At 41.7% G+C, this 26140-nt stretch overlaps 1 protein-coding gene across 1 annotated transcript in view; it reads right to left on the bottom strand.

Moving 5' to 3' along the window:
• Positions 1-3925: 3925 nt before the first annotated feature.
• The window catches only part of itsn2b (intersectin 2b), a 30412-nt gene continuing 8197 nt past the window's right edge, over positions 3926-26140 (bottom strand). Inside the window, exons 3-40 of the mRNA XM_080494403.1 lie at positions 25311-25403; positions 24887-24950; positions 24609-24775; positions 24135-24395; positions 23523-23622; positions 23285-23421; positions 22573-22636; positions 21771-21908; positions 21528-21616; positions 20749-21011; positions 20483-20632; positions 20217-20357; positions 19941-20028; positions 19588-19727; positions 18036-18193; positions 17097-17920; positions 16551-16672; positions 16171-16428; positions 15869-16065; positions 14830-14885; positions 14429-14595; positions 14247-14277; positions 14020-14141; positions 13550-13646; positions 13235-13429; positions 10141-10262; positions 9822-9928; positions 9494-9677; positions 9143-9241; positions 8964-9047; positions 8777-8860; positions 8609-8671; positions 7688-7837; positions 7455-7573; positions 7296-7378; positions 7112-7198; positions 6426-6599; positions 3926-6255 (exon numbers count right to left, since the gene is read on the bottom strand). Of these exons, the coding sequence (XP_080350529.1) occupies positions 6107-6255; positions 6426-6599; positions 7112-7198; positions 7296-7378; positions 7455-7573; positions 7688-7837; positions 8609-8671; positions 8777-8860; positions 8964-9047; positions 9143-9241; positions 9494-9677; positions 9822-9928; positions 10141-10262; positions 13235-13429; positions 13550-13646; positions 14020-14141; positions 14247-14277; positions 14429-14595; positions 14830-14885; positions 15869-16065; positions 16171-16428; positions 16551-16672; positions 17097-17920; positions 18036-18193; positions 19588-19727; positions 19941-20028; positions 20217-20357; positions 20483-20632; positions 20749-21011; positions 21528-21616; positions 21771-21908; positions 22573-22636; positions 23285-23421; positions 23523-23622; positions 24135-24395; positions 24609-24775; positions 24887-24950; positions 25311-25403 (5627 nt within the window). The 3' untranslated portion in view covers positions 3926-6106. The remainder of the gene's footprint in view (positions 6256-6425; positions 6600-7111; positions 7199-7295; positions 7379-7454; positions 7574-7687; positions 7838-8608; positions 8672-8776; positions 8861-8963; positions 9048-9142; positions 9242-9493; positions 9678-9821; positions 9929-10140; positions 10263-13234; positions 13430-13549; positions 13647-14019; positions 14142-14246; positions 14278-14428; positions 14596-14829; positions 14886-15868; positions 16066-16170; positions 16429-16550; positions 16673-17096; positions 17921-18035; positions 18194-19587; positions 19728-19940; positions 20029-20216; positions 20358-20482; positions 20633-20748; positions 21012-21527; positions 21617-21770; positions 21909-22572; positions 22637-23284; positions 23422-23522; positions 23623-24134; positions 24396-24608; positions 24776-24886; positions 24951-25310; positions 25404-26140) is intronic.

Genomic DNA, 26140 nt, shown 5'->3' with positions numbered 1-26140 from the left:
CTAATGACAAGTAGAATACTTGTTTTGGAACTATTTGCAGTTGCAGATTAAAACATGTTTTTGGACAATAAACCTCCATTGTGCTTCTAAAGTAGTACGCAGGTTTATTCTGATAAGCAACCATGACATCACAACATCCATTAAGTTTCTAAGCAGTGTTTCGTCACTTCTACTTTGAATATATGTGTAATATGGATTCATATTTCAGTGATGAGTCTTTGAAAACATCTAAAATGTAGATTTTGCAAGTGACATTGGATCCAGTCATCGATCTGCACGTGTGTCCATGTTGATAATTTCGAATTAAACCATTTTCCACGTCGTAAAGAAATGCAACGTACAATTTTTTCGTCATATCAATCATCCTTTGGAACCCAGAGACACAGAGGAACAGATGTTTTTCGTGAAATATCCTGAATAGCGGTGAAGAACCAAGGATACTGGTTGCAGCAGACAGAAGTGGGAAGAGAGACGGGAAGAGAGGAGGAAGTACAGGCTATTGTTTGCCCCTTTTTGTGTGGTTATTGTCATAGTTATTAAATCAAAATGAATGTGTAACCTTGAACACTACCTTTTAACTGTCATTATTGAATACACTTGTTTTAATAGGGCTCAGGTACAAGAGGTGTCAGTGGCTCAGGATCAGTCTAGTAACCGATTCATTCACGAATGAAGGTCGTCTGAGGCGACTATCAGACGATCAGTCATTATTAAGCCCTGGAGGTTCAACCCTCTAATGTTTCAGTGCACACACTCCTGCAACGGAGACAAACCATTTGGAATGCCAACTCTTTTTGAATCAAATTGATTTTTTGAAAGAATTATTAATAAAACAGTTGTTATAAAAGTAAGCCTCTGTTTATTTAGCCATCACACACTTTGTTTTAGAGGTTGGCTCATCCTGATGCTCCCAGCAGCTCAGGGAGAAACACAGAGGGAAACACAAGCTCCACAGTTGATGCAGTGACGGGTAAAGAATCGGACTCCTTTTTGCACGCTGCAGTAAAAGCGTGCTGAACTGGACACAGAAGTGTTTGGGGATTCTTTTTTGCCCTGATGTGTAAGAGGCACACACCTGGCCGTCCCTGCGGGTTTTCTTTGGTGTGGACTATATGTGTGACTCCTCTCTCTGTCACTACAGGCCACCTTTGCTCCAAGTAGTGTTTTTTGGCCAGCACACAGCCCCCTCATTATTTTTCAGGGTTTTTTTTTTTTTCTTTCTTTCTTGTATGTGTGTTACATAAGACAGCTGCTCATGTGGTGATAATCAAATCATTCCCATGACTAAGTCAAGTGGAACTGAAGGCCTTTCAAACTCATCCTCTATGCACATGTCACCCTCACGCCATACTTTCTTTCTGTGTCTCCATATGTGTTTATTCCCTCTGTGTGTTTTTTCTCCGTCGTCTCTAAACTCCTCTCTTCTTCTGCTTTAATGCACCTTTTCTTCATACTTTATCTCACGCACACACCGCCTTCCACCTGTTTCTCTCCCTCCTTTCCCCTCTTTTATTGTCTGTACCTGTCGTCTGACCCCAGACACCCGGAATCAGAGATGCAGGATTATCTGATGAGAACAGGTTTTACTATTCTTTTATCTCTTCATGAGTTCAATGTGGGATTAGAGATAAAGTGCTTAAATGATTCACCTCCTATCAACTGGTAGAAGTTTCTCTCTTCAATAAGGCCAGTATAGTTCAGGTTTATCGACCCTTAGATCTCTAAGAGCGCATCTCTATCCTGGGACCCTTTTCTTTTTTTTTTATAGGAATACCTCCTTTCACTGTTTTACAGACAACCTTCAGAAATACCTCCCCATACAATCGAATAACCCTCGCTCTGTTCAAGCCTTGGACTGGACAGTAGTTTATGTTTAACAATAAAAAAAACTAAATATGTTCTCATCTGAAACAAGCTTCACTGGAATGAACAGAGACTGAAGATGTGAATTACCTGAAAGACGTTACAAAGCTTAGCAAAACAGGAAAAGTGCCAGGTACATTAGTTCACCATCATTAGTTGGCAAGATTCAGGCTGTATCAGAAAAAAACTTGTTAAATTTTGTTTTACAGTAACAAGTGCACAACAGAGTGTCAGTTTATACGGCGACATGCAGTTCATTTTATGCCTTTTCACAATTCAAATAATTTCAGACTGAATTTGTTTTGGAGCAAACATTTAACTGCAACGGATTTTGTTCCAATATTTGTGAATATTAATTCACAAACAGCATCTTTGTTCTGTTAGCAACAGGCCACGAAGCGGCATTAGTATCAAATAATGCATGAATCTGTCTAAATAAACATGTATAAACTGAAGGCAGCAGGATTACTGTGGCCTGAGAAGCGACAGTCCTGCCAACATTTGCCTCAAACAAAACAAAAAAAATCAGTGTGGCACATATTTCACATCGCTCAGCTGTTTAAGGGAGCCAAACACACCTTAAAGACAAATATTTGGATGTGTTTTTAGGATGCAAGAAAGTCTGAAGTGAAAACATAAATCTCATATCCTTTTTTTTTTTTAAGGCTTTATGTTAAAGTTGCATTATTTTTTCTCTAGTTCTGGAAATGGTTTTTAAGATGTACTTGTACCTTGTTGCTCAAATCTTAAAAAAAAAACAAACAAAAAAACTTTACACACATTAAATCAAGCACAAACTTACATTTTTTATATAAAAGAAAAACTACAGTGAACGTCTTCAAGGTAGGTAGACTTTGTAAAGAAATTTAAATTTCACTGTAATTATGTCATTGGCTAAGAAAGATCAGCAGTGTCCTGTGAGAAGACTACCTCGATGAATTATGTGAACTCTTTTCCTCGTGGTCAGGATCGGTGGTTCTGCTACTGCACTTTTTTTTTTTTTTTTTTTTAAATCAAGTGTAAAGGATACAACTTGCATCAGTTATCGTTACATCAGCAGCACCCTGCTGCATTAAGTCCATTACTACCACTGCAGCACTCAGCCACAGCAGGCTGAGCTCAGCTGACTTTGCCGACTCAGTAACGCAGCTGTGTGTGTTTCTGTCAGACTTGGTAGAGTCACTCAGCGTCGTTGCGTAATGACTGCTGCTCCTGTGGCCTCAGAGCCAGTGGAGAGTGAAGAAGGACTTAATGAGAGCTATTGGTGCGCACCGACAAACTCCACACTGAACGCCACTTAATCTGTGGCTGGACATCCAGACAAACCAGTGGAATCTTTAGAAAGCCTTCCAAGAAAAAGACGCAACAACATGAGATTTGTCCAAATTGGTTTTAAAAATCACATTATACTTTCTATTAATTAGACTTTTTATTTTACTTTTCTAAACTCAAGAGCATCTAAAAACACTGTTCCTCCAGATATTTGGGGGAAAATTAAACATTGAAATCTTTGTTTCCTACTTAATAGACTTAGCTTATGAATTGTGAAAAACATAGCTAATCAAAAAAAAAAAGATTCTTTCATAGGATCATACCCTTTCCCACTTTTCCAAGAGTCAAATTATTAGAATTCCCCTTCTTGATACATTTGAAAATGTGCTGTAAGTGTACCAGAGGTCCAGTGATGGCGAGTGGAGGGGAGTGTGTTGGGAAATGTATGTAAATATTGTTTCAATTGCTTTGTTTTTATTATGTATACATTTATATTAAATTAGAATAGATCAAACTTTATAATTCAAAACTGGTTTGGGTTATATTTGTATAGAAATACGTGACAAAGCTTCTTTTTTTTTTCTTTGAAGAACACATTCCAATGGTAAATGAAGAAAAAACACTTCTCCAAAACATCCCCCATAAAATCTATAAAAAAAAATGTATGATGGCGGCACAAATCAGAAAACGTAGATAAGAGATCTGGCAGTGAAATCGTCGTATGGACTGCAGCATGAAGATGTGTGGCAGCTTTAACAGCAGTGTTTTAATGTACCTTTTCTTTCCAGTGAATCGACAGTTTGCTGACTTTTATTGTCTTTAATTTGCTTTAAGAACCCTGATTCAGAGAGTGCCACACGGAGGCAAAAAGTGAGTACAAACAGCAGGTTACAGACTCAATTTCTGATCAGGTGTGAACAGACAGTCCAGGTTAGGGGGCGACACTAACGCGGCACAGCATCCATCGACGCAGAAGGCAGCAGTAAAATTAAAAAAAACAAACCGAAAAAAACATCAAAGACGAGCTTGAACACATTCACACAGTAAAGAAAGGTCGTCCCATCTCTGCCCATTTTCCACAAATTCAAGAACCAAAATAATATGACTTAAAAACAAGCAGCTAAATGAATAAAACACATGAATGGAGCACAAAACTGCAAGCATGAGAAAATGACTAGTGACCTATCAACTTACAGTAAAACTGAACCACAAAAATGAGGACCAGCTGGGAAACTGAACCGGCTTTCAAAACAGTGGCAACATGTCGAAAGCAAACCCAGTGGAAAACTAACTGATCCTCCATGATGACACAGCAAAGGCCATAAAAGGCCTTTGGGATAGTCGCGCGCATAAATTAAGAAATAAATACAACACTTGTTCGTTCATATCCAGAGCACCGGCAGTGTTCTCTGAGTTCGAGAGGAAACTGGACGTAGAGTAAAAACAAAGACACCGTGAAGTCAAATTAGAATTTAAATATCGTTTTAAACAACCTTAATCCCCAGAAAGTTCTTGGTGGATGAATGAGGCAACAAAGCACTGAAGCAGGACAAACCATACATGTCTGGCAGAGGAACGGCAGAAGAACAAAGATACATTTGAGACAAACACTGACGACTGTTGCCGGCAAATCACTCGCTGATCCCAAAAGTTGACGTCATAGAATTGGTGTGTAACAAAAAGGCAAAGCAGGAACAGTCGACTCGGTTTCGAGAGAAAGACAGAGGCATGGAAGGAGACGTTCATGAGTGCAGCTTCATTTCACCTTAAATAAGTTTGCAAACACACTTGAATTACTGAGCTGGTTTTGCATTCCCAAAACAAATAATAAAAAAAAAAAAGAGAGACAATAATCAAACCCAGCTTCATCCCAAAGGAGTTAAAACATTTTAGAAAAGGACATCAAAGAAAATTTGCATCAAGACCATAGGTTGCGTTTAACTCCACATGTTGCATCATCAAAACCCCTCAGATGAAAACAATTCCATTTCTCAACCGTTTCAGTACGTTTACATCCCAAAGACATGGCGTCACAAATGCCCACAAAGAAAACTACAACTACAGTTACAGTGACAGACTGAACCCGGGACAAAGCGTCATGAGATCACCCGTCTACAGTAGTAAACCAACTGGACTAAAACTTCTCCTCCGGGCCGTCTCAGGCATTTAACGCGCACCCGTCCGTCATCCATTGCGCCGCGTTTCTGACGCTCCTAATGTCACTGAGCCACGCTGACGCCACACAGCGTACGGTGGCAGGTCAGCGGACGCTCAGAAGCTGTCAGTCGTGAGCTCCTCGGATATTCCAAAAGAAAAAAACAACCCCAAAAAACCTAATCACAGATATATCCTGGCAGTTCCAATAAAAAAAAAAAAATAAAAAAATTGCAACTTGTGTCAATGTCTTAAATGGCCTCAGTTGTGCAGACTTGGCAACGTGAGAATACCTAAACAAACACAATGATAACGGTCCTCCGGTGTAAAATCCTTCACAAGCTTTGTTCGCTTCTATAATTAATCGCTCGTTAGCCGTCGTCCTCCAGTTCTGAGGTTGTAAATTACTACAGCTGACAGATCAGGATTGTGTGTAAAGTCTTGTGGAGAAACTCAATATTGCACCAGTCGTGATTCCCGTTCCATCATAAGTAACCGAGGGGGTAAAAACTTTACTTTTGATTTTGGCGGCTTTACGATTCTAAACAGACTCTTAACTCTACAGGAGGAATGATGCGAGATCAGTAGCCGTTTCGTGAGTGACAGTTAATATTACATCTGTTAAGTCTTGACGTGTGTAAGAGTCTGAGGGTTTCTTATATACATAGATCACATCTCAGAACATGTCGTAACCCTGTGGTAGCAAGTCATTATTCTTTTCTGTTGAGGAGAAATAAAGCAGCTTCTTATTTTTTGCTAGTTCTTGTTTGGAGGCGTCTGATGGGGCCACGGTTTACTATCAGTTCTTCTACTGTGGCTATTTGTTGCCGAAGAGCTGCAAATCGAGGCGGACCCACACTTCTCCTGTGGGAACCTCGTGCAGGAGGAGACGGCGCGTCACCGGGCCCTTGTTTTCCAATTCTTTCTTTATAGTCGCCACAGGAACTTCTGTCCTACCCAGGAAGTCTGAGATGGGGGGGGGGAAACAAACGAGAGAGAAGCTACTGATGTAAACAAGATAAAAAAAATAAAAACTAAACAATAGATCAGTAATAACATCTCCAGAAATGTAACGATCAGTCTGTAGGTAATCAACAGCAGATGAGAAGAGTGGAGTGAAGCAGCTTGTTGCTCACCATCAGGTCCAAACTGGTCCCTTTCAAAGATGGTGATGCAGAGGACGTCCTGGTAAAGGTCTTTGATGTGAAACTGACAGTTGAAGTTCCACTTCGGGTTCAGGGTGTCATTAAGCGTCCTGGAAGTGAAGGCCTGCGTGCCCATCGTCACCTCACAGTAAGGGTTACTCTTCCCTGCAGAGCAGACAAAGACATACCGGCTCAGAATGAAGAGGGGGACGAGGAGGTGAAGTAAAGAAACACAGGTCAGACGAGAAAAAGTTGCAAGTAGTCAAGAGGAAGGAAAAATCAGAAAGAGCAAAAAAAAATAACAAATCTTACAAAGCATTAAAAAAAACAGCTGAAGAATGAAGACGCATAAATTGACTTCATACTTTCATAATGACGACGACTCACTGAACCAAGCAGTTGCGTCTCAGCTTCTAATATCAAATCGATTTTCCTTTGTTGAAGCCGATTTCTGTTTCTACAGCAGCCCAGTCTTTTATTTTACTTGTTATTTTCTGTGGCTGCACCAGAGTTTCTGACATAATAAATACTATGTTGTCTCCCTGGTTGTTATTATAAAGCTTCCCTGTCCCCGCTCTGAGATCCTCTGCTTTCAAAGAGGACAACAGTTCATGGATTGAGTTTCAGACCACTGAAGTGTGAGCACATCTTTAGAATACGAGTGAATTCATGCTCACCGTTGGGTTTTCCCGCCTTTAGTTCAGTGGCTTCCAAAATGGTGACGAGCAGTCTGCCGATCCCGCTTGCCTTCACAGATCGGGCCGCTAATACACACATGCGCACACATGGATGGATCATTACATTGACCGAGATGAGCACGCCGGGCGACAGGAATGTGACGGCTGGTTCAAAGAGGCCAACCTTGATACGCCTTTTCTCTTTTTTTCTTTTCGGTCTCGATAAACTCCTCTGAGGCAGCTTTAATCTTCTGAACCCAAGCTGTCCTGAAAGATGCACAAAAACGTTGTCAGAAAGACATCAGACACGCCACCAGAAGCAGCTTCCTGTGTGTGAACCTACCGCTCGTTGATGTTGTCGGTCCTCAGGATGTAGACTCTGTCAATGTGTGAGATGTGGAAGGTGGGCTCGTCACTGGAAGGGTCTGGAAGCTTCACCAGAACTTCATTTAACAGCACAGGCTACAGGAAAAACAAAAAAAGAAACAAAAAACAAACGACACACCGTCATGCAGAACAAGACAACATCTTCTCTTGTGCTTTAGAGACACGTTGCCCCCGGTGTTCGTCTCTTACTGGTTTGTACATCTTCAGCTGCGTGTTGCTTTTGTTGCTGAATAGTTTATCGGGGCCAGAGGAGGAGAACTGTTTCGCCGAGTGAGTGAGGAGCAGAAAGTCGTTGAAGAGGAAAGCCCAAAGTTCCTTGTTGCTTTTCGCCTTGTACATCTGACAAGATAGAAAGAGATTGAATCCGAGAAATTAAATTTGTAATCGACAAACAACGATTTCATATTTATGACTTTTTTTTCTTTTTTTTTTCTAATAAAGCATGGTACAGGATAGACGTTACATATTTATAGGACTCACAAATTCAACCTTCAAAAGTATCTAATCCAATAGACCACGAAGCACAAACAGAATATATTATCATCCTCCGGACCAAATGTGACCTAACTAAAATTCCTTAAGAGTTTTTAAAAGTTTAAGTGAGGAAAAATGTATCATATTTTAAGGTGCCATATTTTTGATTCCGATTTAAAATGAGATAAAAAAAAACAAAACAATGAACTATTTAAGTGTAATAATTTTCAGTGTTTAAATGAAATTATGAAGGAACATAAACTTTATAGTATTGTGGTGTTTCTGAGAATTGTCTGCTTCCACAAGCCTCCGGTTCAGATTAAAAATAAATAATAAAGGACGAGTTTGAGGATCTCTGAGGTCAATCTGTTGCATCTCCAGACAGGAATCAGCCCACAACGAGCAACCACATAACTTCTAGAGGTCTGACCCACTCATGTTTTTCATCCCCCTGTGCGCTACACTCCGGCTGATCTCATCTACTTTATCATATTTTAAAACATTAATGCAGGCAAATGAGAAAAAAACAAAAAAAAAACCTTTTCTTCAGAACGCATTAGACCCACCAGAGCTGCTGAGGAGCTCAGTCCAGCCTCCCGGAGTCAAACACTGAGAAACTGTGCCAGCGTTACTCACCTTACCGCTGTGCAGCAGCTTCCTGGGACCCAGACAGTTAGTGAGCGAGTTAAAGGTCAAACGCTGTGGAAAGAGAGTACGTTGAGGTTTTTTTTGAAGTCACATTCCCACTGGCTTTAGTAAATATAGAAAACTGTTTACGAGGAGGGTCAATGGCGGTCGTCATACCTCAGCGGTACCGTCGCACTGTACGTGGGTCTGAATCCATTCCAGTCGTTCAGAGTTTTCCTTTTCTCTCACACCCTCATTTACCTGCACAAAAGGATCCATCATCAGGGAACAAAACGCTGAACTACAATAATAACCGCGGCAAATAATCGAACACAAAGTCGACTCCGAAGTAAAGGAAGAGAACCTGCTGGCAGAGCTCCTCCGCTCTCTCCAGAGCCTCTTTCAGGGAACCTCGATCAGCGTGACCCTCGGCTGTGCACTCCAAGATCTACAAACACACGCGGCCATGAAGCTCACCAACGTAATAGAAAATAAGCGTTCAGATTTTTATCTCAAGTCACGATTTGAGCCACAGCAGCTTACATTTTTGATGTGCAGCGGATAGCGCGTGATCCTCTGCATTGGCTTCAGCAGGAAGCTGGACAGCGGCATCCCTTTACACCTGTAGTCTGTAGCGATTTTCTGATGAATGTTAAAAGACACACATTTTAGTTTTCCATCTTCTTGCGATGACAAAGTACAGACTCAAAACATCAACTGTATGATGTTTAAAAGGAAAAGGCATGAAAAAATTAAAACAAAGCTCTCACATTATAAATAATACAACTGGCATTGAGAAATAAATGTCGTAAACAAAACGCGTGGTGCTGGGGAATCTTCCTCCTGCGGTTTCAAAGTGATGTTTCTTTTCTTGTTCCACTTCCTGTTTCTTACCTTAAGGAAGTCTTTGAAGTCTGGCTCATTGTCGGTGCGGGTCTGGAGCAGCGAGGCTCCGTTGATCTGGCAGGAGCAGAAACGAATGTAAGGCTGCATGTGGGACAGCTCAGCAGCCAGGATGTCTCCGATCATCTGCACCGGCATGTTCTGCCCTTCCATCTTCTTACGATCCCCCAGTGCTCTGCGCACACGCACACACACACACACACACACGCACACGTACACGCAAACTCGAATCAGTTTTATAACATCTTCCACACACAAAACATTATACCCCTTCCTCAGATATTGACAGGTGTATTCACTCCCTATTTGTGATATTTACTTGACCAGTTTGGCGTTGCAGGCCAGCAGCTCTTTCCAGTTGACAAAGATCATGGACATCTCTGCTTCAGTCAGGCGTCCTGACTGGGACATCGGCCTGTGAAACACCTGCACGCACACAAACACAGACAGAAATACAGTTGACTTATTTACACACACACTCCTAGTTACACAGCATGTGATTAGGAGTACATGCGACACCCCACGAGTCATATTTCACACCCACAAAACAGAAGCTGTTTTGAATCAGCCTCTCACTGTTCTTGTGTCGTTGACTGTAAATGGACTGAAGTGTTTTCAACAAGATTTGTGTGCATTACATCCAGCACGATCTGCAGGTCCTCCACATATCTCTCCTCAGTCTGTATCAGCTCGTGGATGTAACCCTGTCGCTTCTTCTCCTGGGGGCTCAGTGAGTCCAGGCTGTTCAGGTCTGCGCACCCTGCAGAACAACACAACAAGAGAAAAGAGTTGAACTGGCGCAGCCAATTGAACCACATCACAGTCAAATGACTTACGGCAACACATCAGCAGTGCATTTACTGCCTCCTGCTGGATGTTCTACTGTGAGAAAAACACAATCCCATATTTTTATTAACACAACGGAAGTTGGTGAGAGGAAGTAAGAGCCAGCAGAAGGAAAGAATGGAGGATGGAAAAGGGAACGCATGCACTTACCAGGCAAAAGTTGCTCATTTCCTAATTGCGAGGCTCCCACACAATCAGACGGCTTCTCTGTCACTGACCCTTTACTTTCTTTACCTTCTCTCCCTTCACCTTCATCCTCCCATTCCACCGTCCCATTCCAAAGATTTAGAAAATTAAATATTCTTTGCGATGCCATTGCTCCAACTGTGTTTGATTTAGTTTCCCCTGTCGTCGTGTCTTTTTGCAAAGTGTGATGGTACTGCTGTCGCTCCGGTCGAGTCCGTCTGTGGTCGTCTTATGAGCCGTTATCGTCTCATTGCTGGTAAGTCTGTTTGTGCAAAAACAGGAAGAGTCCCTCGCCTTTTTTCACACCCTAATCTGCATGTTCTGAGCAGAAGCCTCTCAATGTTTGTCTAGTTTCTTTTTGACGTCTGCTACTGAAATAAGTTTCAAACATAAAGGAAATGTTCTTCGCTCTCAGCTCTGAAAAGCCTTCCGCGGTAAAGCAAATCAGATACAGGGTTAAGTTTCTAAATGTATTTAAAGGGAAAAGAAAAGAAAATAAATTGCTTTTGAAGACCAAACCTTTGGGGTGAAGTTAAAAAGCAGAAGTGTGGCTGAAGGAGAAAAAAGAAAAGAAAAAGAAGTCTGACTTCATGAAAATGAAAGAAAAAGTTTCAGTGAGAAAAGGTTGTATCCATGTATCTGCTCATCTTGATTACAAGTATTGTGTTGACAATAGAAACACTGAAGACAACATGCACATGGGAGCTTATAGAAGGTATTTCATGAACCAATAACAAGGCTTCCATATTACACCAAATAATATTGTTTTTATTTCTTATTGCAGAGTCATAAAGATGAGATACATTTCAATTCAGATGTGATAAGACACTATGCTGCTCTCAGGGGAGCTCATCCAGTAAACCTGAAGTAATGTATAATCACCTGTATACACTAAAATGTCAAATTAAAGATAAATGCAAAAAACAGGTCAGTTTGATATGCTTTCCCATCATGGTCGTCGTGCCTCGATACAGGCTTACAGGCTGAATTCCACCTTCTTTTGTTACCTGACATTTGTTGTCAATCAACAAATGAGTTATTGTTCTGTGCTGTGGTGAAGCAGGATCACCAGTTCATCTCAAATACTGTGGGAGGAAACAAGAAAACCCACACACGCACAGGGAGAATGTGTAAACTCCACACATCCCATTTTTTTTTACATTAACCAATGTAGTTGATAATATATATTTATTATCAATTATATAATCTCACCTCCAACAACATACAAACCCTGAAATAGAATTCAAACGTGAGAAACAAAAATCTCCTATTTCTTCATAGCACACTTCTTTAAACAATAACGATAATTTATATATTAATTTTGGGTTTATCATCCACATGCTCTTTTCAAGAGTGTGTCTGTTATTAATATCTTCAGCTATGGCTTTTAACATACAGTATTTAACCTGTAAAGACGCTTATGTTTATATTATTTGCCTCCGTTGTTCAGGCTACCCTGTCGTACAGCTTAAAACCTGAGAACCTCATGCTGGCAAAGTCACTTTTCTCATTTAAATCAAGTCTTAAAAGTCACTTGTACCATTTGGCTTTTGCTGATAAGATGCTTTTTCACATGTCTGCCATTTTAGTCACCATTTTTAAAATGTGTTTTGTGTTGTTGCTTTTGTTAGGAAAGCACCTTGTAGCTATGACTTTGAAAAGTACTTGATCAAAGGCCCAAAACAATATGTTGCTTGTAAAAAAAAAAAATTCCATAATATGAATTTTCTAAAATTCAGTCACCACATTGTGCCATGTCCTTCATATAAGTGTCTAACCTTAAACAGCCTGCATCAACTATGTTGAATATATTATTTTATCCTGTATTTCAAAGTACAACCACAAGCAATGCAGCAGATCACAACCCGTGTTCAACAAGAACAACATCTTCAATTGGAAGCGTCACTAAACATCCACAAGATGAGAGCTGGCATTTATTCATCTTCAGGAAAAAGAACAAATCTTAAAAGTTACAATAATAGTGAGGATATGAGTAAAGAGGTTTCTTTGAGGACAGGCAGACAGAAATGGCTAGAAAAAAAGTGCTGCAATAAAGAAATAATGTAATGGAACAAAGTGATTTAGTGAAACAACTTTCCTGATAGTTGCAAAGAAAAGAAAGAAAATCAAGCAATAGGGAAACCCACCATCACTCTGCTTCACACACTATTCCTCTAACTTAACACCATCATGTGTGATGATGTTTGCTCAGAACAAAAGCATCTAACAAGGCACTGTGGGTTTGACATTTGGCAGAAGGAGCAGAGGGTCAAAGAAACTTCATCCTATTTCACTCTTCACAGAACATTTCTTCAGAAATATACAGTGAGCTGCCCTCAGGAGGAGAAGTTAGTAGAGAGAGTCCAGACATTCCACCTGGTGAGAGGCAGAGTGTGATAGTGGGTCTCTCTGAAGTCAGGAGGAGGAGGAGGAGGAGGAGAAGAGGAGGAGGAGGATGTGAAGGAGGAAGAGTCTCTCTACGGCCCTGAAAGGAGAAGGAAACAGAAACTAAGGAATGAGAGAAAGCAATAAAGCAAGATTGGGAGGAGGAGGTGAAGGGAAAACAGTCAAACTGACAGAGTGATAGAGCGATGGAGGACGGCGACGGCGTTTGACAAAATGAAGAGCAGGTGCGAGTGTGGCAAGAGGTTCAAAAACGCTTTCAAACACATTTGAATTTTGTTTAAGGTATTCTCTTACATTGCTGGCTGGGGTCACAGTCCGCCGTGGTCATCTTCACGTAGTTGGTGGGGAAGAGACCGGTGGTCCCGTTGATCTCTCCTTTCCACCAATCAGGGTTCGTCTTGTCCAGAACACTGATCAGTTGCCCTTTTGAGAAGCTCATCTCGTCTCCGTTGGCAGCCTTGTAGTCGTATATGGCAATGACCTGACAGACTAAAGCAGGACTTTGTGTTACTTTACGTCTTCACCCTTACATACACAATTCTGTGTGTGTGTGTGTGTGTGTGTGTGTGTGTGTGTGTGTGTGTGTGTGTGTGTGTGTGTGTGTGTTACCTGGTTGATGAGCTGGTGTGGACTTGCCACTGTTGGATCCTAATAATTTAACATTGCTGGAAGGGAACCAGCCCTTCTGCCGCTTTTTACCACGTGCCTAGAGTATATATATAAAAAAAAAGATGCATAAATAAAAAAAAGGAAAAATGCAGAACTTGAGGATTTTATTTTGTGCTGCAAAGTTATGGCGCCATCTTTGATTAACAAGTAAGAAACACTACAACAATATTTCTGTGACATAACAGTTCAACTTCCAGCCCCAGGATCTACTAAACTAAATCAAACTTTGCTTTATCTGCAAGACATGTAAAAAAAAAACCAGCGGTCAAAAGAAGTGAAAAACCTAAGGGGATTGAGTTTTCTTTCCTTCATGAACAATGCAAGGAACTTTAAGCTGCTAATACCAATGTTAAAGGGCAACAAACGTCAGGAGAAACGCATTGCTGTACCACCAGAGACAGACTGCTGACCTGCAGCTCCCCGAGCCACCAGCCGGAGGCGTTCTTGCCAAGGACGAGGACGAGCTGGCCATTCTCCAGATTGAGCTGCTCCGGGCCACTGGAGGAGTGGGCTTTGATCACCTGACCGATCTCTGAGCAAAAACACACAAATTCAACTTCCAGCTGTGACAAACACATGAGTTGCAATCATTTCTGTGACTCTTAATGAGGGAAAAGCCCCCAAAAAGGAAGCTTACCTGGCTTCTTCTTTCCAGATGTGCTCGTTGTCTGAAAAAAAAATTAAATATATATATATATATATATATATCTTGATTGAAAGCAGGTACAGACTATTAAATCATTTACAACAATTCCACAAAGTGCAATGTAAATCAATTGCAAGAGGATCAATTCATCCCCGTGTGCACCGTGTCCTTACGTCAGCCTCTTTAGGTTTGACGTAGTTGTTGGGGAAGAGCCCCGTGCGGTCGCCTATCGAGCCGTTCCACCACTCGCCGTCTCTCTTGCTCACCAGGATCACATCCCCCTCTGTGAAGGTCAGATCGCTGGCCTCTGGAGACTCGTAGGTGTACAACGCTACATACTCTTAGAAAACAAAAGCACACGTGTCAACAAAAACACGATCAGCAAAGCAGCTGCAGGTCTGATCATGTAGCTGCGATAAGCGGAGTCACCGATGTCAAAGCAAGTCGAACAACTAAGACTGAACATTCAAGTTCAAAAGTGAAGAAAAAGAAAGAAAGAAAAAAAAGTAGGATGGTGAAATAGTTACTCAAAATGAATGAAGTGCAGATATTTTACGCAAGTTTTTAAGTTTACCTTCAAGCTGCAAGCCGTCACTCGAGTCTGCTGCGTCAAGACCGGAGCTTTTTGCACTGTGCACACAGAAAGACCACGTTACAACCCCTACTAACCAACGGGGCAGCTGGCTGGTCTTCTAACCCCAAGGTTGGGGGTGATTGGAGCTCCCTCTCACCCTCCGTGTGGCAAAGTGTCCTCAGTCGAGACAAATGCTCCCAAATTGTGTGCGTGTTAAAACTTTTCTTTACAATAAAGTCTTTTTACCATTTAAAATCTCATAATTCTTATTCCACTTATCTTTCAATCAAGATCATAATGGCGAGCATCATACCACACACAACCAGAGTATGAGGCAATCCTCAAGGAAATCTATGCGCTGACAAACCTAGCGTTCGACTTTCCTGATGTAAAAACAGCTTTAGTAACTTTGCACTACAGCGATCAGAGGATTCTTTTTCTCTGCCTCACTGTGTCCATCATCATCATCATCATCATCGTTCAAGCCTCAAGTATACGAGTTGATGACTGATCAGCCCAAACCTGATCGACTGGTAAATCGAGTTCTTTACCTTAAGCCTCAGTTTGGTTACATTTGACAACGAGATTTTAATCATCCACATTAAAAGTTAATGCGACAGTTTGCAAATGTTACAACAGCACATTCCTCATCACAACAGAAGCGATGAAATTATCCTGTAGTCTGAATACTTCTCATACTGGAACTCTTCCCTCACTTGAACACACGGGTACAGTTACGCTATCACGTGACTGATTTTTTGAGATAAAAACCTCCGTACCTTTTGAGGATTATGAGAAAGGTTTGCGTCTTTACCCATAATCCTACACCATGCATAGTTGTTCCAAACAAGATAAGACCAATAAAAAGTACTTGTTCCAGTATACATATCAGGTTTGGGATTATCAAAGTCATTGTGTGTTGCCGATATAGGTTTTTTTTTTTTTCCAATCTGCTGTCTTCACCAACAATACTATAGGATCCCTGACATTTGTCATAAAACATTTGATATTTATAGAACAACTGTGAATGAGCACTTACTCTACAGATTCTTCTTCCCCCAGCAGGCTTACGTATGTTTTGGGGAACCAACCCTTTTCCCCATTGAGCTCTCCAAGCCACCAGTTCTCTTGCTGCTCCAACACCTGGATCACGTCGTCCTTATTGAAGTTCAGATGGTTATCCGTCTTTGCGGTCCAGGAACACAGGGCTTGAGCCAACACGTTACCCACCACCTGCTTCAGTGTGGACGAACCGCAAAAGCGTGTGAGCATCCGTCTGTACGACATGTGGCTAATTAAAGGGGGAGCAGCTGGTCCACAGCTGCTCTGCAAAGCCCTCACCTGTCCTTGCGTTTCAGAAGGTGCGGGGTTTGGAGAGTGTGTTGGCGTGAAGGCAGACTTCGCTCCCGCCACCTTGGCAGCCTCGAGGGCGTTCGAGAGCTGTGACTGAAGGGCCAGTTTAGCAGGAGTCGAGGCCGCAGTATTATTAGCTGCGCCCGATGGGGCCACTCTCTCGACGTAGCTCTCGGGGAACCAGCCCATCTTCCCCTGTTTGCTGCCATAGAGCCACCCCTCCTCTCGCTCCGTCGTCTCATCCACCTGAAGACGGCAGACGGAGACGGAGCAAAACAAATATTTTACATGAGTTTGTAGATGGGTGAAAAAAAACAACATGTGACCGAACAAAATGAAGAGCAGATAACCCTCGATTTCTTCCTCACCTCCAGGACGTCGTCTGCGTTGAAGCTGAGCTCCTCGTTGTTTCGCGCAGTGAAGGGATAGATGGCTTTGAAAGATGTGAGGGACGCCGACTTCCGGTGCTGCTTGTTCCTCGGCTGTCCACCTGAAGGAGACGATCAAAGAACAATAAGTAAACGTGATACAACTCATACCTATTGGGGGAGTTTAAAGGGATTTCCAGACAACCAGAGATGGAAATTAAGAGTAAAAATACTTTTCCTGGTACTTTTCCTAGGAGATTTGTTTTAAATAGCAGTACTTTCTTTTGATTATTCAATTTTCTGAAAGGTTTTTGCTTTTGCTCTGAAAATCTGAAAACGGGAACATGTGCAACAGGAGCAGAACTGACCTTTATGTTTTCTTACATATAAATCAAAGTGTGTTGTATAGTTTTTTAATTGGCCTTCCTTTTTTTTTTTTTTTTTTAGAGTACTATGTCTGAATTGTGTCAAGACAAAATAAGTGAACGTTTTAAATAGAGACTAAATAAAGAGAAGGTGAGAGAAGTGTGAAGCTGTGGGTCTCACCCTTTCTCTCCTCCAGTCCTCTCAGCAGAGCCTGAATATCCAGCTTCCCTCCCACACTCGGTGGCAGCTGCTGACGTGGAGCCTCCTCTTTCTTCTTTCTCTCCTCCTCTTTCCTCTTCCTGTCTTCCTCGGCTTTCCTCCGCTCCTCTTCCTCCTCCTTTCTCTTCCTTGCATCTTCGGCTCTTTTTCTCTCATCGTCACGCCTCCTTCGCTCTTCCTCCTGCTGCTGATGAAGCCTTCTCTTCTCTTCATCTCGCTTTCTTCTGTCCTCCTCCTCTCGTCTCTTTTTCTCCTCCTCCTCACGCTTCCTCCTCTCCTCAGAGTCTCGGACTGCTGCCTCAGCGGCCCGCTGCCTCCTCCGGTCCTCCTCCTCCCTCTCTCGTCTGCGCTGTTCCTCTCTCCTCTCTTCCTCCAACCTCTTCCTCTCCTCCTCCCTTTTGCGTCGCTCCTCCTCTTCTTTTCTTCTCTTTTCCTCTTGCTTCCTCTCCTCTTCCAGTTTTCTCCTCTCTTCCTCCAGCTGTTTCCTCTCCTCTTCCAGTTTCCTTCTCTCCTCCTCCTGCCGCCGTCTTTCCACTTGCCTCCGCCGCTCCTCCTCTTCCCTCTTCTTCCTCTCCTCCTCCTCCCTTCTTTTGCGCTCAGCCTCTTCCTTTGCTCTCATCTCTCGTTCAGCCTCCTCCTTTGCGGCCTGGATGAGTGCCTGTCTCTCCCTTTCCTCCTCGGCCCTCTGTTTGGCCTCCCTCTCCTCTTGAAGCTTCCTCTGACGCTCCTCTTCTTCTCTCTTCAGTTTTTCCTGCCATTGACGATCTTTTTCCATTTTTATAAGCCTGTGAGTTGTAAAGCAAAGTTTACGTTTCAAAGATATTTCCGTTCATTCAGTTTTTTCCCCACAGTAAACTAAAGAAGTTTCTGCACTAAACCGAATGGAATACGGCACTCTACCTCTGCTCCTCTTCCTCCTTCTGCCTTCTTTCTTCCTCCTGCCTTTTCTTTTCCTCTTCCTGCTCCTTCTTTTGGACCAGCTCACGCCGTTTCTCCTCTTTGAGGCTTCGCAACTTTTCCAGAGCTGCCTGCTGCTTTTTCTGGCCTTCTCTCAGTTCCTGGTATTAAAACAAGTACACATGTTTACCAAGACCGTGAGCGAGTCAATTGAAGCAAAAAACAACTATGAAACATCGGGGTAATATGCACAAACAGATAGCATCAAATACTTGCTGGGTAATTATCAAGTGGTTGGTAAAAAACAGAATAGAAACACTTTATTAATTCCTGGTAGGAAAAATACATCACAAACTGACAGAACAACATGAAGAAAGATCATCTGAAAAGATCAAAAGTCTTGACAGAAAAGACAAGCAAGAGTAAGACAAAAGGAAAACAACAGAAAAGAGACATAATGTCAAAACCTTAAGTAGATAGAAGAGGCTACGGAGGCAAGTCAGCAGGCAGAAGACAGCCTGAAGCATTGAATCCTCAGAACCCACATACTGTAAATTTGGAAGGCCAGAAACATGGGACGGGTGAAAACACGTAGATTAAATGAATTCAGAAAAGGAAAGAGCGGCATTGTTCACAAGGGAACAAAGGAGAAATAACATTTAGGTGAAAATAAAAAAAAAAAAAAAAAAAAATATATATATATATATATATATATATATATATAAAAAACACAAAAGTGAAACTGGGGGGAAGAAAGCATGATGAAAAAGGAGGAAGAGAACAAAAAAGCCTCAAGGGCCAGTGGAATAAAACAGCGGTTGTTAGTTTGAGGACACAAACTGCAACTTAAAGTCACTCGAGTGTTGATTTAGCATCGGCCAACCTGCATGTGAACATGTGACGTCTGATCACATACTGGAATGAAACTGCAAAAGATCACAATCTGAGTCATAAGTAGACACTCATTTATTGTTCTATTTCATTTGAACTAAAGTACTAAAGACCAGCAGCCGCAGGTGAGTAGATGTTGGAGCTCAACATATGCAGAGAGAAAACTGGAAATGTGTACTGTTAGAAAGAGTCACAAATATTTTAAGCTTTTCCACATAAAATCCCTCCATTGTCATGTAAATCCATATCAAATGTCTGAAGACTCATCCTGCACTCAACTTAATCTACATCCAACAGAATGCATATACTGTATGTCTGACAAAGGCTCAAACATATAAAGTATGTAATGCCTTATGCCATTATTTTCAGCGTGTTATCTTTTTACTCACTTTCGTGGCTTCTTAAGCAGAAAGTAATAATGGTAAATAATATCTTGTGCTATTCTGTGTACAGTTCATCAAATTACAGCACTCATGAAACATCTCAGGGTAAAACAACAAAAAACTTAGGACTTTTATTCTTTTTTTTTTTTTATATTTAATGTAAAAGTGCATTAGAAATCCTGCATAGAGGTGTATGTTTTTCCTTGATAAAGACAGATTGAAAAAACAGAAAGAATGTTGTTCTGCTAAAATTAACAGTGCCACACATATTTAACTCTTACCTGCATGTCAAGGTTATGCCGGTCCATCTCGGCGAGTTTAGCAGCGGTTTCTTTCTCCAGAACCTCCAGCTGGTCTCGTAGTTTCATGCATGTCCCTTTTTTCTCTGTCACACCCACTTTCAGGGTGGTGATGGTTGTTGCTACAAACAGAATAAATATAGTTAAACCCTCAAGTATTTACCAGGGGAAAGAGTTTTTTTTTTTTTTTTTAAATGGACATGTTTTCAAGAACATGCGTGTAGTCTGCATAAACTTGTCATACTTTGACTGGTTACTTTATCTGTAACGTGCATTGTGCTGCCCTTAGTTTCTACTTCTCTGCTCTATCCATCCATCCATCCATTCGTACTGACCTGGCATGTTGTTCACAGACATGTTTCTGAGTTTCTCGGTCAATCTCTTTTGCTCCGGAGTCATCTGGGATAACTTTCTCTGAAACTCCTGATCAAGAAGAAATGTAGATAAAGCATTTGAGAAAACATTCATGAACCCCCGTTCATAAATAAAATGACCAGACACAAATCACGAGTAACACAATATTAGATTGGCCATTAAGATTTGTATGCTGTCTTGAACAATTAGACGGAGTTAGAAAGGTAGACCCAGGAAGGAAAGTGAAACGCACAGACCTCCAGCTGTTTCTGCAGGTTGTTGAGGTCTTGTTGGCGAGTCTCTTTCCTTTGAATGTTCAAATCAAGCTCGGTTTTGTGAAGCTTCTTCTTGTTCTGAACGTCACGGAGTCGATCTGATATCTGGCGATGCTTGTTACCCTGAAGCAAAGAGAGAGAGAGGAGTGAGCCGGTGAGACAAAGTAAGTTGAACTCTTGTGTGAAGAGTTAAAGACGTAGCGTGTCCACTGTGTGAGCTGGAGTGAAATCAAACCTCTGTCACTCACCACTGCTTCCAGTTCCATCTCCAGACTCCTCTTTTTTGCCTTCAGTTTGATTATTTCATCCTGCTCCTGCTCCTTCTTTATCTGGAGCTCACCTTTCCTCCTCCTCTCCCACTCCTCCTTCCTCTGACGCTCCAGCTCCCGCTGTGCAGCCTGGAACAAGCAGAGAGGAAATACCGTTTGTCAGCTGCACCTAAAGTGTCAGGGCCTCGGTTTGAACTTCATTGATGGAGTTCACATCCACTGCTTATTTAGATTGTTGTGTTCACCTCTTTTCTCTCGATCTCCCTCTGCCGCGCCTCTTCTTGTTGTCTCTCCAGCTCTCTCTGTCGCTCCAGCCTCATCTCTTCCTCCTTTTTCCTCCTCTCTTCGGCCTCCCGAGCCTCCCGTTCTCTCCTCTCTCGCGCCTCTCTCTCCTTTTGAGCACGCCGCTCCTGCTCCCTTTTGTCTGCCTCCAGCAGCGCCAGTCGCCTTTTCTCCAACTCTGCATTCCCTCTCTCCAGATTAGCTTTGAATTTATCCTCAAATGATACTAAATATAGAGGGAAGAGGCTCCGGTGAAGTCAATTAATTTTGACAATTAAAAAAAACATTGATAAATAGTTTACAACATATTGGAATAACCATTTATTTGCAATGCTCAGCTCCAAATGTCTACAAAAAGGTTATTACATTGAAACAAGAACTGGATACCAATAATAAGGAGACAGACTGTAACTGATACTTCAGAGTTTTGGCGGATTCAATTATCAATTTAATACTTGTAATTAGCAATAATTGAAGTTGGAACACATTGACTACATGGTGCCAGAACTCTCCTTGTAACTTTGGGTAAGATAATAGTTTACACAAACCCAACACCAAATTGCAATGCTCTACACTTCTGTGCTGGACTTGGTTGCCCTTTCTGTATGTCACAGATATATCTGGATACTTCTGCTTTTAAATCACTGCTTGTCAGTTGTTTAATAGTTAACTGCCAACAATGTGCATCAAGTGACAGTTAAACAAGGCTGCACTCGGTGTGTTTGGCAGTGCGAGTACTGACTGTTGGGCCTGGATTTCTGTGGAGGTTCGATGTCCAAGTCGTCAATCAGAGCCGAGTAGACCGAGGAGCTGGATCCATTCACTGCACTCCTGCATTACAGATTCATAGTAACTTGTCTGAATACACAATCGACAATAAACACAGTTCGAAATAATATGAACGTGGCCAGTGATCAACTCTGTTTAAAGAAATGTGTGTCAGCAACATGTATTTCCAGGAGATGTATTTGTGGTGTCCACACACCTCTGTGAGGGTGGTACCAGCTCATTTGGCAGCGTTGGTGGCAGTACTTGTCCGCACTTTGCCATGTCAACAAGATGCATTGCCAGAATAAACTCTTCAGCCTTCAGCTTGCCGTCCTTGTCCACATCCGATAAAGTCCTGCACAAGTGTCACAAATTAAAGAAGCAAATGAAATGGAGTATTTGCCAATTGCCCCTGACGGCGGCAAAATGATATACAGAAAACTAATTAAACCATGTGGCTGAAATATATTTATTCATCATTACATTCAAACTGCACCCATTTGCTAGTGGTTCCACTTTTGACCTAAAATTGGAACCTACCCAACAGGCTACATACATTCACAACATACAGGGAGAATATGAAAAATGTACCTTCCCACATGGAAATAGAGCATTAGCTACGGCTTCAAGAAGATAAAATCCTGTGTAACAGCACACAAGAAGTTAATCTACTACTTTAATGTTCTATACAGAAGATAAAGCATCAGACATTATCATGAATTAACATTTATTATGTCCATTCACTTTTTTCTGAGGAAGTCAAAGGTTTGAAAATGCTTCCACTATAGGAAGCTATATTTTATGCAAAGTTTTAAAGTAAAGAATTTTAATTTTCAACCAGTAAGATACTTTGAGTTGGCACTTAAGTAGTTTCTGAAAGAAGAGCTATTGTATTCTGCCATAATAGAATCGGTTTCTTAATTTTGGATGTCAAACCCGACCTTGCCTCATGCAATCAGCTCACTGGAGTAATCACAAGATATGTTGAGACACACATACAGACGTGTGGACATTCTCACCAGATGGAGGCCAGCTGTGCCTGTGTTAGCATTGTGGTTGCCATGGCACCTCTCACCTGCTGACCTGGAAACATGACCAAAAGAGGTGTCGCAACATTTGATTAGGACAAGTGATTGAATGACGTGGAGGGAGTGAGATGGAAATTGGGTGTAAATCTGTGCAGATTTGTGTACTACAAAATTGGAGTGTGTGAAAGTATCATATATGACACCAACTTAATGCAAAGTGACGAGGTGGGGCTGTGCAATACCAAACCCTAATATCATGACTGATGTAGTGTGTGTATAATGAAGTGCACAATAGTCTAATTTTGGAAGGGCCAGACACCTTCCATCTTCACATAAATTTAAAGGTAATATCTATGGTATAGGACAGCATGACCTGCAGACTACATTTCATGGGTGTGTGTTTGTGATTTCCATAAATCATGAGGGTTTTCAAGAAAACAGGTCCAGCAAGGCCTGTGCAACACAAGTTTACACTTGGGTAAGGTTGTGTGTTGTGAAACGGCCCCAGCATCTGTCCACACCCACAATTACAACTTCCATTTCCCTTGAGCTAATCAAGGCAAAACACACTGGGAAGTTGTGAGGGAGGCAACCAAATGAAATCATCAGCGACTACTATTCAATGAATGTCCGTATCTGAATTTCACAAGTAGATTAGTTTTGTCTGACCTACACACTGTGCGTACAATCAGACACATCGTACCAGTGAGGTATCCTGCCATCTGTTTATCCAAGCTGTTGAACTGCTGCCTGTACTTGAGTCTGGAGGCATGTGGCACCGCCCAGTCACTGGGACCCGCAGCCATGGCATTCATGAAAGACGGGGAAGAGGAGGCAGAGCTGGAAGCCAAAATACACATCATCATCATCTCAGAGACATTGTGAGAAAGGGAGCGTTTATTTAATTTTCAATTTAATTTCTTAATACACGCATGTCTAACCTGCTAGATCCCAGATCCAGCAGCGATTGAGCTTTGTTCATTCCACTTGAAGGGGAGAGGCCAAGGGGAGAGGCGTAGGAGGTCGCCGACAGAGGCAGGCCTGAAACACACGCATGTACACACACGCACATACACACACATTTCCAGGTTTAGGAGGGGGCAGAAGCCGTTAAAACCCAGTACAGCCTTTAACCCTTTGAGGGAAGCTTATTCAAAAAAAATGTATACATACAAAACTTGAAACTGGAGATGCTGTTGAATGGGTAATACTGTACAGCAAGACTTAAGTCTTTATAAAGAAACGTGATTAAACCGACCAAAATCACACATATTTCAAAATCTCTAAAAGGGTTTTATCTGCCAATAAGAAACACATCCACGTCATTGATACTACAAGAATATCTGATAAAAGGTTTGTTATTTACAAAATAACAAACATACTGTAAATACTGTCACTGGCAGTAGTTTTCAAATTTTTTCAAATTAATGAATTTTTTGGGGGTTTCACGAGATTTTCCTCATGAAACAGGATGTTCTTTTCCAAAGCAATGACAAAGCAGGATAAGATAAGAGGGCAAAAACACTGAAGCGAGTAATGACAATCACAAGTACCCGCAGTCATCCCGCCGGCAGGGAATGGTTGGAGAAGTCCCAGGGTGCCGTTCGGCAGCGTGGCGCTTCCCACGGTGGGCATTATGGGCCTTGTGGGGGCGGAGGCAATTAGCGGGCTAAGACCTGTTGCCATAGGAACCAGAGGGGTGAGGCCCGTCATAGGCGTCAATGTTGAGAGTCCAGGGTTTGCCATGGAAATGGGAGTCAGCATGGACAGGTTTGCTCCAGGCATCATGGTTAAGGAGGACACAGAGCCAATACCTACAAAGCACATCAATTTATATGACACAGCGGAATTAATAAATAACACACAAGAGGAAATCAATGCCTGATAAATCTTAATTATGTCTGCTTTCAATGCACATGTTTTAATCTATAGCAATCATTTTCTGATATTTCTATGTTGAGTTGAATAAAAAGGGTAACTGCCATTATGAATGAACACTGCATTATAACATAATAATGACATTGTACCATATGCAGGGTTACTAAGGCTGGGAGCAGGCACCGGAGGTTGTTTCATGATGATTGGCAGTCCAGATGGAAGTGATGTACCCTGGAGTTTGAGCTTTATGAGCTTCATTGCGATAGAAAACTCCAACCTGTCCATCCTTCCATCTTTATTCATGTCAGCCAGAGCCCTGAGAGACCAGACAGAACAACACGATTGTGACTAAATGCACTTTCATGTAAGTCTTCGGTGGGAATTTGTAACTAATGAATGATCCCACACGAAAGCCTGTTTTTCTCACCATATCTCTGCCAACACAGAGGCTGGCAGCCCTGATTGGAGGAAGAACTTCCTGGCCTGTTCCCCTACAGGAAGAGACAAGAGCAAATACCAAAAAAAAAAGATATCAATAATGAAAATGGTGCATATATAAACATAACGTGCCTGTTAGCAAACGCTTGTTCATGCTTTTGTATTGCGCAGTGAAAAGTTTCAAGACGCTTTTGTTTTATCCTTTATATTTAGCGTATGAGTCATGAAAATCTACATTTAGTATCTCAAATCATCCAAATATTTCACCAGATCACACAATTTTCCTTTTATTTTGAGAGATTGCTTCAGTGCACCTCTCTCTGTACCCAACTGAGTACATTACGGCATGTAATGGCTGATTATGAGGTTGAGCAACTGTAAGATGCAACAGCATGTTGTGCGCATGTGTCTACCTGAGACATATCCCATAGAAGGGAAGAGGGTGTCAAACTTCTGATCATGTTTGTCCCTCTCCTCAGGAGAGATGGCCCACATACTTGGACCACCTAAAGGAAGAAAGGAAAAGGTGAACCTTCTGGAACAGCCTTTAAAACCACACCAATATCTGCTCAAGGTTCTCTGAAGAGGCAGCTTATTTAATATGACTTTCTGAAATTGACTATATATTACTTCCAAGAGGAATTACCAGAATCGGTTTACCAAAACAAAACTATGCAAAGTTCTCTGAAATCTGGGTAAATTACTCTTCTACACACGCAGACACACCTCACCCAAATCTGAACACTGCAAACACTTTGTTCACACAAGATGCAGAGAACAACACACTCACATTTTGACTAGTATTTACACAACCAAGTCCCAGTAATGTGTAGTCAGCCTTGGCTGTGTAAAGTAAGTGGAAGGACAGATAACGTCATTTTAAAAAAAAAATCACATTTAAAGGTTATTTATCTTGAGTCTTGTAACAAAAACTATCAAGAGAAATTAAGTTAAAAACAAACCAAAATTATATTTTGGCATCAACATAATCAGAGACCACAAGAGTCGCTCTCAAGAAGTGCTAAAAATGAGCAGGTCCAGAGGAAGACGGGAAATATTAAGATGAAAACTCCCCACACGTTACACAAACAACATCAAGCCATCAGAGACCAGATACTGAAACTTTTCAAAACAGACATGCACAGGAAATTATGGCTAAAACCAGCACTATGTTCAAAGGAGCACTACATAGAGCCAAATAAACTGAGCTTTGCACACAGATGTACCCCTGTTAAGAGTCTCA

This window comes from Blennius ocellaris (assembly GCF_963422515.1).
Source record: "Blennius ocellaris genome assembly, chromosome: 1".
NCBI classification, from domain to species: domain Eukaryota; kingdom Metazoa; phylum Chordata; class Actinopteri; order Blenniiformes; family Blenniidae; genus Blennius; species Blennius ocellaris.
Note: the sequence above shows the minus strand (reverse complement) of the source record. Positions and strands in the feature narration are given on the sequence as shown.